At 34.2% G+C, this 10,532-nt stretch overlaps 1 protein-coding gene across 2 annotated transcripts; it reads right to left on the reverse strand.

The window, feature by feature from the left end:
- Window positions 1-4,280: 4,280 nt before the first annotated feature.
- Window positions 4,281-8,640, reverse strand: LOC110799335 (uncharacterized). 2 transcript variants are annotated; one of them, XM_022004588.2, is made up of 3 exons: window positions 8,482-8,640; window positions 8,104-8,210; window positions 4,281-5,021 (listed from the first exon to the last, which is right to left on the reverse strand). In XM_022004588.2, exon 3 carries the CDS (start codon window positions 5,017-5,019, stop codon window positions 4,570-4,572), a length of 450 nt encoding a protein of 149 aa, XP_021860280.1. In that variant the 5' UTR covers window positions 5,020-5,021; window positions 8,104-8,210; window positions 8,482-8,640; the 3' UTR covers window positions 4,281-4,569. The 2 variants fall into 2 exon arrangements, with proteins under 2 accessions (XP_021860280.1, XP_021860279.1); XM_022004587.2 differs by having other exon boundaries at window positions 8,104-8,249.
- Window positions 8,641-10,532: the final 1,892 nt, after the last annotated feature.

Genomic DNA, 10,532 nt, shown 5'->3' on the forward strand with positions numbered 1-10,532 from the left:
ATTATTTTTATTTTTGATTGAATTTCATTTTAGATTTATTTTTTAATTATTATAGTGTTTGATTTTGGATGCAATTGTATGTAAGAAATATTAATAATTAATTAATAAAAATATCTACGTGGCACCTAATTATTTATCTACGTGGCATTCGACTTTTTAATTCAAAAATAATTTTGAAGTCTTATTTTTCATTGGCCGAAACCATTAGATTTCCTACGTGGCGCTCTAATATTGAATTAATGTTTGATTTTGGATTGAATTTATTTTAGATTAGTGTTTGATTTTGGATGAATTTTATTTTAGATTTATTTTTTAATTATTAAAGTGTTTGATTTTGGATGGAATTGTATATATTAGTAATTAATTAATTAATTTAAATATCTACGTGGCATCTAATTAATTATCTACGTGGCACTCGATTTTTTTAATTCAAAAATAAATTAGAAATCTTATTTTTCATTGGCCGAAACCATTAGTAATCCTAGGTGGCGCTCTAATAGTTCAGCAAATATGCTACTTTATATATATGGGGTCTTATGGTGAGAAGCGTGAGAAGTAATCTAGTCCGTAGAAATAATACATCTGATGGCTTAAAAAGAAAAGCAATTCATCAACTAAATATTAATTGCTCAGATATAGTGCCAAGGTCACGTGACTCAAACAAAGTAAAAAGATGCTAATCACTTTCTGTCTCCTCCCCTTTTGTCTTCTACATGGAGCATTGATAGAGCTCTCAAAAATGGCGTGCAATTCGTCTCTTTTCTTCATCCTTCATAGCAATCACTTGCTTTCTTATAATCCGCAGTCGGTTATTATTTTGTGGTATCCTTAAATTACCGATGTACCTCTTGAAGTCTCTGCCTTGTTTAAGTGGCTGAAATGAAACTTGGCGGCGGTGGTGGTGGACTCCTGGTGGTTGGGAACAGACGGGAAGCATATGCAGTCAATATATGTTAGAGATACATTGAAAAAAAATTAGAAGTACATCAACTAAATATCACAGATACATCAACAAAGTATTCGAGGTACATCAACTAAGCATTCGAGATACATCGAGCTACCATTCCAGGTACATCAGGTAACTAACCGTAGAGATGGAAATTCACTTAAGGAAGAAGTGATGGAAATTCTATGAGATTAAATGATCAATGTTTCCCAGAAAAAAATTATGGGATTAATTTATATTTAATGGAGAATTAGTTGAACAAAGAAGAAAATCGATTGTTGCCCAAAAGTCATTGATTGTAGGTAAGCTAAGAGGAGAGAGAAAGTGGGAGGCTAAAGGATTTAATTAAGTTGAGGGGTAATCAATTTTATTCCAAACAATGGGTGCCATTAACAAGCTCACAGAGCTTTCAAATAACATGGACAAGAGGACGGTGAAATAAAAGTGCACGTGGGGCCAATTTTCCAAAATTACGATACTGTTATTACAAAGGTCGAATAATCAACCGAGGTCGAACAATCCGCTCCGTTGATTAACTTCATCAAACGGTCGTAAATACTTCTCACCCTTCTCACGTAAGATGTACTTCTCACGTGAGCCTAAACCTATATATATATATATATATATATATATATATATATGTATATATATATATGTATATATATATATACATATATATATATATATATATATATATATATAGAGGAAGGCTCTCGTGAGAACACTTTCTTACGGTGAGAACACTTTCTATAATGGCATTTTCGTAATTTTTATAAACAAATACCCTAATTTAATAAATCATTCACGCTATTTTTTTCCAGATTCCTCTCTCTCTCTCCTCAATTCCCCCTCTCTCTCCTCAATTCCTCACAACTTTCTCTCTCTTCTCTCTTCACCGGCGGGTGATTTTTGCCCCAAATTTTCTCGGCGATTCATGCTCGTAGCTACCAACATCCGGCCATTTCCGCTGCCCTCTCCCCGCCGCTTCTTCTCTATCCGATGTCGTTGCTCGCCTCTCGCCTCCTCCACTGCTCGCCGTTCGCAGCAATTCAATCGCCGCCGGTCGCATCAATTCAATCGCCGCCGATGCTCGCAACAATACAATCGCCTCTCGCCGCCGCCGAACCAGAATCGTACCAAAAATGGTGGTGGCGGTGGTTGTGTTTAGCGAATCAAATTGCGAATGATTGATGGTGATTCACTGGTGTTCGAAATCGAAATCGATTTCAATCGTATGCGATTCTAAAATCAATTCGATCGGCTAATTCGGTAAGATTCAGAAATCGAAATTGATTTCAATCGATTTCGCTCGCCGCCGCTCGTAGCCACCACCAACATCGGACGATTTTCCTCCTCGTTCCTCTGATCGACGCGAGCAATTCATATTTCTCGATTCAAAATCAATTTCAATCGCCAATTTCAATAGGTAATTTCAATCCAGCAATTCTCATTTCTTCGATTTCTCAATTCGAAATCAATTTCAATCGCAAAAATTAAAATCGAGTTCAATTTGGTGGCTGCGAAATATATCTGTGGTTGTGGTGATGTGCTTGTGATTTCTGGTGGAGAGACTAAGAGGCGACGGTAGAGATGGACCGAATTAATCCAGGAGGACAGATTTTAAAGATTTTGGTTGATTTTAATTTTGTAATATCTTCTTAGATTTGTTTCAAATGTATTATTCCGAATTTTGATTTTAGTTATCAATTTTGTAATTTCAATAACTTATTTTAGTGATTTATGTGGTAAATTTACTTTTTCAATTCGCATTATAATTTGATTGAACCTCTTGATAATTAACTTATATCGCTTTTATTGTGCTAGTAAAGCATATAATAAATTTAGAACATGCTTGAATAAATTTAGAACATGCTTGAATAAATTTAGAACATGAGCTTACAAATTTAGAACATGGTTGAAAAAATTTAGAACAAGGTTGAACAAATTTAGAACATCGTTGAATAAATTTAGAACATGCTTGAATAAATTTAGAACATGCTTGAATAAATTTAGAACATGAGCTTACAAATTTAGAACATGGTTGAATAATTTTAGAACATGAGCTTACAAATTTAGAACATGGTTAAATAAGTTTAGAACATGGTTGAATAAGTTTAGAACATGGTTGAATAAATTTAGAACATGAGTTTGAAAATTTAGAACATCGTTCAATAAATTTAGAACATGTTTGAATAAATTTAGAACATGTTTTAATAAATTTAGAACATGCTTAAATAAATTTAGAACATGAGCTTACAAATTTAGAACATGGTTGAATAATTTTAGAGCATGAGCTTACAAATTTAGAATATGGTTGAATAATTTTAGAACATGCTTGAATTAATCTAGAACATGAGGTTAAAAATTTAGAACATGGTTGAATAATTTTAGAACATGTTTGAATTAATCTAGAACATGAGGTTAAAAATTTAGAACATGGTTGAATAAAATTAAAACATGCTTGAATAAATTTAGAACATGGCTGAACCAATTTAGAATATGGTTAAATAAGTTTAGAACATGGTTGAATAAATTTAGAACATGAGTTAAAAAATTTAAAACATTGTTGAACAAATATAGAACATAGAGAGTGTAAAAGTGTTCTCACCATAAGAAGTGTTCTCACCATAAGAAGTGTTCTTACATAAGGAGGTGTTCTCACCGGATCCCTCCCTATATATATATATATATATATATATATATATATATATATATATATATATATTTGATTAATTAAATAATAAAGCCTCAAATTAAACAAAACATATACATATGAATCGAGACTACTCCCCCAATTTACGGCAATATCATAGCACAAATTAAACAAAGAATAACATGTTTTCGTCCGCTTAATATTGAAGCTTGATAAACACACGCTTGATAGATTTAATATGTATCCGTCCGCTTAATAGATCGACACGCATAATAAACTTAACCAATAAATCTCGTCAGCTTAATAGATCGACACACAATAATAAACTTAACCGATTAATCTCAAGCTTCAATAACAAATAAATTAAGCATGTGTGTCTATCATATCATTCGGTCTGTAATATAATTATAACATGAAGATCAAATTAAGTAATATAACGGGTAATTGTACTTACTTCAGTGACGGTAGTTTTTCTTCTCGTTCACTTAGTCGGCTAGGGTTTGATACTGATAACGTGTTGTGAAACAAAGAGAAGAATAGGAAATTGGGAGAGAACAACTGTGTATTATTCCATAAACAATGCGGTATATATATACATACAATAGAATAAGATTTGCTTGAAAAACAATAAATCTTAAGATATATTCTGGAAAGATACTAGGAATATAATGGACATCCATATAATATTTCATAACATGATTCTGTTTTTTATTTATTTATTTATTTATTTACAATAGGGCTAAGAAAGAAAGAACAAAAGCAAAATCCAAAAAGAACCAATCTAAAACCGATGACTAATAAGATGTCGACATCAAAACGGGATGAAGATTTTTAACTGTTGGACACAAATCCCAGACACCAGTCCACCAAAGACAGTATGCACAATTCTGCAATCATGGCAGCTTATACCAGTTAATACAAGAATATAACACAGTACACAATTCAGCTTCCGTACAGTCAGAGTTCATCATTAACTTGTGCCACTTTGTTCCTTCTCTATCTGTTCTCTCTGTTTCTCAGCAACCTTGTCAAGAGCAGCTTGAACAGCATCTCCACCACCAATCAACAACCGAGTAATTACTTCAGGATCCTTCTCAAACCGAGCGTCTTCAAATTCTTTACGAGCATTTTCTCTTAGGATATCTCGCCACAACACCCCTTTGGAGTCAGGCCACATGAAGAACCGTGTTGCACGAAGTATATCTCTGTAAAGACCCAATGCCTCACGTCGTGTGCTGGTGAGTCGTTGCCGAGTTAAGAGCTCATTTTCATCATCATTGTATGATGGTTTCTCTTTCACCAAATGCCGGTCAAGCATCTCTTCTATAGTGTCTGGGCCATTATGTAATCTCCGCCAAAAGATTGCTCTTTGGGCAAGTTGTATAGTGGTAATATTATACTTCTGAAACTTTCTGAGCATACCTGTTTATCCCAAAGATAGTGATAAATACAGAGTATGTTCTATAGTTGGTAGGAACAGTTTTATGTGCTATGTTAATAAAAACAGGCCTTCGAAACACAAAACTCCATGTTATGAACTCTTGAAGATTACTTGATACTTCAATAGCTATATAGCAGTACACTAATTAATCATGCACAGAAAATTTGCTAATACACACGTTGTACATTTCTCAAGGCAACACGTGCATCGCAAAGGCTGCCTGAAACAAGGTCTGATTGCCTTCTTTAGTAGTTTCCAGAATCCACAACACAAACAAAGCAATGAAGCAATACCTAAAGTTTGTATACCAGTCCTCGGGATAACCATTTTCCACCTCTTACCAAAACAAACGAAGGAAAACAGGAAAGTAATTGGAAAATGATTTCTTCTCAACCAAACACACTCCAAATGCATGTTTGGTATAATAATGTAAGGGATGGAAATAGAATCACTGAAGTATTTCCGTTATAGAATGCTTGGTTTGACGGGTATGGTAACAGTTTTCCTTACGTCAAGGCAATTGATTCGACCCACCTATTACCCTCACCAAACTAGTGGTAACATATCATGTTACCCTCCTCAATCTCCCTCCTCGCTCCTTCCTCTTTCATTTGATGCCATTCTCAAATCAAACAGTCTATAAAGTAATGGTTATCATTACCCTTTCCCTCTCTCATTGGATTTCAATTCATTTTGTTTCCTCCAACCATACCAACGTACCCTAAGTGGGACTTGCAATTTACACGGTAACAAATTAACAGACACCCCCAAATCCCATACAAAATAGAATTATACATTCCTCAAAGCTCAAGAATTTACAACTAGAGGAAGAAACAGAATGAAACAATTGGTCAAAGTTCATATGACCAATGTAAGGTGCGCCTGAGGCGCAAGGCGTTTGGAGCCAGTGCCTTTTATAGTTTTATGTCTGTGGGAGGCGCACTAAGGCACACACCCCTTTTCACAATTTTTTTTACTTTTTATTAGGGGCGCCTCACTTTATTGAAGGCGCTGGGAACTCCAAATCGCCTTGGTGCGCCTTGAGCCTTTTTATACATTGCATATAACATCTTGTTACCCACTGAAAACATTACTGGTTTTGCTGACGGGTAACAGGAGTATTTAAAATCCGGATAAACTAGCAAAGTTAAAGAGGCCAACAGACAAGCGAAAGCCTGATACTGCTAGATGTAGATTGTATCCAGCATTGCCACTTCCATGCAACCCGCCAGAAATTATCATCAATGTTTGTTCATCAAGTAATATCTCCTTAAAACGGTCTTAGAAGTTAGATACCAGAAAAACGTTCACAAAATAGACTTCATGTTTTCATGACAGGATGAAAGAATACTTCTGTAGTAACAGACTTCAGTTTGGAAAATCAATGATACAAGTTACAGAATAAAAAAACATTCACCAACTGTCTTTGTCAGAAGGACGTGTTTAAGAAAGAAAATGAGAAGAATCAAGTTCATAACATCCCTATGCTACCTCAAAATTCTCCAACTCTTGGTTTCAGCTCATGCCAGGCTTACATTAAATTGGAGACATTACTTCTTTTCGCTTAAGGATACAAGGCGAATTCCCATTTCAAGTTATCCATGTCCCACGAGCTCAGCTCAATATTCTAATATCACATATAAGTATATAACATACAGGGTATAGATTCTATAGACTACCCATAGAATTCAGCATTTCAAAATCCAAACTACCCAACTGGAAAAAAAAAAATCCTGCTATTAACAGCATGCAAAAAGCTACTGGAGTTTCTCAACCAAATCATAGCTCCTTGAGGTAGTAGTAGAAGTTAAAAATCACAAGAACAATGTATTCATACTTTCCTGAGAGAATTCACAAATGCCCCTGAATTCAATAATATAGTTCAGTTCTTTTTCCGAAATGCAATATCAGAAACACCTGATTAAAAGGCAACTGATGTCTTCGAGGTTATAAGAACACAATTCTATATTTCTATCCATTTCCAAAATCAATCTCTTGCAAATCCACACTTCTTGCAATCACACATCAGCATACTATAGAATGACCTAGAATTCCACGCTTCGAAAGAGACAATTTTGACAGTAAAAGGTACTCCCTCCATCTCTCTTTGTTTTTTACGTTTGGTATTTTGCACGCGTTTTAACGAATAATTAATTTGCATTGAGATTCTTTTAAGTTTTTCATGTAAACGAGGAAAATTACATTTATTTATAATGTTTTCACTCTTATCAAAATTTTGATATTGGGAAAATGAGAAAAAATTAATGTCCCAATGGAAAAGTGTGAGGGATTAAATGACCCAATTGATTTAATTGGTTAATAACTTAATACTCCCTCCGTTTCTTTTTGTTTGTTACGTATTACTTTTATGGTGTTTTACAATGTTTGTTACTTGGAAAAATCTTTCCTTTTATAAACTTATTTATAATATCATTTTTGTGCTAACTTTTAATTTTAATTGGTCCAATTTTTTCAACTCATTAAATTCTTTACAATTTCACAAGTATGTTAAGTTAGCAATCTTTATGCTTTTCCATTATTGGTTCATTTTGATAAATAAAACAATCTTATTGGTTGTTGTAATGATTAATGGATTAAAGTTTTACTTGGATTTATTTTTTTAATAAAAAAACAAAAGAATCTCTATTATACGTTAATAAATGTGCAAAAATCCAAACGTAACAAACAAAAAGAAACAGAGGGAGTATAATAGTTGGACACAAATTTTGATAGAATATTAAATCATTTATGTGATAATATAAAAGGAAATATAAAGAACAATTTGGACACCCAAAAAGAAAAAACGTAAAGAACGAAAAGAGACGGAGGGAGTAATTTTTTTCGCACAAACTCAACGCTGATACCCATTTCGAATCACTAGAATCCACTCATAATAACAAGAAACATTCAGCACTGAATTAAGTGAATAATTCACCATATCACATATTCACAATCAAATTTTAACTTCAAATTTTAACTTACAAATCAGACAACTTAAATGAACAAAAAATATCCCAAAACCAACAAATAATTACCAATTCAATAAATAAATAAAATATATACCGGGAATCCTGGACGCCGGGGAATGTAGTCAGTCGGGATGGGGTTCGTCGGGTTCGGGCAGTCGGCAGTTGGGCTCCGTCCCTCGTGAATCAGGTGGAGCAGACCCTCTAGTTTGAGATTTAGACAAGAAAAACTGATCAACTAAACTGCAATTCATCAACAAACCAATATTGATAATTGATAAAGCCATGACCTTTCACATGAACAAAAAGATGGAAAACTAACACAAGGATTTCAATTGGTGTTACAAGAATACAAATTACTGGGTTTGTTCATGTCATCTGGAAAAATATAATATGCCAAGATCTAAAAATTTATTTGTAAAAATGAATTTGGTAGAGTTAAGCGATCAAATAAAACCGGACAACGATTATTTACCTAGCGAGTGGCTGAATTCGATTTCAGAAAAAGTTTGAATATGCCCCGAAGCCTTTCTTCTCAGTTCTCACTATTCTAATTTGAACCCAAAGAGCTAAGAATGAATTATTCAAGGGAAATTCTCTAATGACTTCGGCTTAGTTCTCTTCGGCTGGTCAGATTTTTCAAAATGCGTTTATAAGAATGTGTAGAGCTCGTTAGTAAGTATTGAACACTAGACCTCTTGATTTAAAAGTTACAAGTTTTACCATCTTAGCTAGCCACAATGATGTTACATCTTTCTTTAAATAATAAAATATAACCTTTTTAAAATGAATAATAATGAATTCACGAAAATAACGGAAAAACAAAAATAAACGGGATTAATTACTTAACTTATAGATGTACAATTCTTCTCATCTCAACTTAAGCTTAAAAACAAAACAAAATTAGGGTAATGGAGTGTAAATATGAGTGCAATTATGAGTGAAGAAGAGGAAAACATTGACAAGGGTATAATAATCAACTAATCACGAAGAAGAGAATTCGACTTTGTTTTGATTTTCGGATATGGGAAGGAAGTTTGTTGACCGGCCACTGATCTTGCATGGAAATCCGATAATTTTTTCTTAATTCTTAATTCTTAATTATTAATTATTAATAATTACGTAGTAATTAATAATTAGTAATTATTAATTACTAATTATTAACCGACCAAGCATAGAGCCCGACCGGCCAGCAAGGCCCACGACCCAAGCCTCGCACAAGCGCACATCACATAGCACACAGTGGGCTGAGCCTCGCTGCTGTTGTTGATGTTGCTTCTCCGTGCGTGCACAGCCAAGGCAGCAAGGCCATGGGCCTTTGCTCCTTGCGCTTTGCTCGTGGGCTTGCATTCGTGTTTGCTTTATTTAATTATCATTCGATAATTCATTTATCGTTTCGTACTTGACGATCCATTGTCGTACGATACGATTATTCGTTTCGCCTAGCTTACGAATATACACAATCACGATATATGATTGCATGATCTAATGTTAAATCGTATAATTATGTTTTCCGAACTAATTTCCCGAAAAGCTATTAAATGAATATCCAATTCATTTAATCCGATGATTTGTTACATGCCAATGGTGTGACCTTATAGGTTCAGTCAAGAGTAAGTTGTGAGCCTAATATAGATTAGAACTCACTGATCGGAAGCATTGCTCCAGCTAGCTGTTCCGATCACTTGATCTCACTGAATTAATTGTTCGTAATTAATCTGAACCTTGGTATTAGACTGATGCACCTTGGGAGAAGGACATATTTCCTTCAGTCTCCGACTTGTCATTCAGACAAGTGTGCATTCTGATTCCTTTGTCTCTTGGTGTTACTTACTGAACATAAGGTAAGATCCAAGCCATACTTATTAGGTCCATAAGTGTTTCTCGAATTACTGAGTTCAACTGTCAAACTTTTACAGAAGGTTAAGCCTTAACCATTCTGAGCACGGCCATGCATTTTCACAATATCTAACTCTTCGAGAGGCCTTGTACAACGACAACACCGTATCCTATCAAAGATAGGAGGACAATCCCTTCTTGTAACTTATGAACAACTTACTTTGATTCATAGTATGCCCAATAACTGCTTTTATAGTCTCCTTTTACGGTGCGAAGTTTAGCGAGCATCAAAGCGAACTAATTCTCAAACAAGCATCCATAACTACTCAGGTTCTGAGGAATAGGTTCCAATCACCATCAATGAGAACTACTTATGACATGACTTAAATCTATTAAAGTGTTCTCATGGTCAATCCGATACAAGATCCAATAAGTATCTATGCAAATGATTTATGACATCCAGTCCATCTAATTCAAGAAATAAAATTATAAATCAATTTGCAATCTAATCTTCATTAGTCATTGGTCGTCCAACCTTTCAATGACCTGGATTAGGGGTCCTTTTGTGATTCAATATTCAAGTTCACTTATGGGTGTTTCTTTGTCAAAGAATCCATCTTGCCTTCCCATTTGAATGTTTTGAATCACTTGGACTTCATCATTTAATACTAAACCAAGATTAAATGA

The sequence above is a fragment of the Spinacia oleracea genome, chromosome 5 (genome assembly GCF_020520425.1).
Source record: "Spinacia oleracea cultivar Varoflay chromosome 5, BTI_SOV_V1, whole genome shotgun sequence".
NCBI classification, from domain to species: Eukaryota; Viridiplantae; Streptophyta; class Magnoliopsida; order Caryophyllales; family Amaranthaceae; genus Spinacia; species Spinacia oleracea.

What these genes read in the sequence shown, in the direction of transcription:
- LOC110799335 (XM_022004588.2), bottom strand. Translation starts at nt 5,019, where the DNA reads ATGCTCAGAAAGTTTCAGAAGTATAATATTACCACTATACAACTTGCC.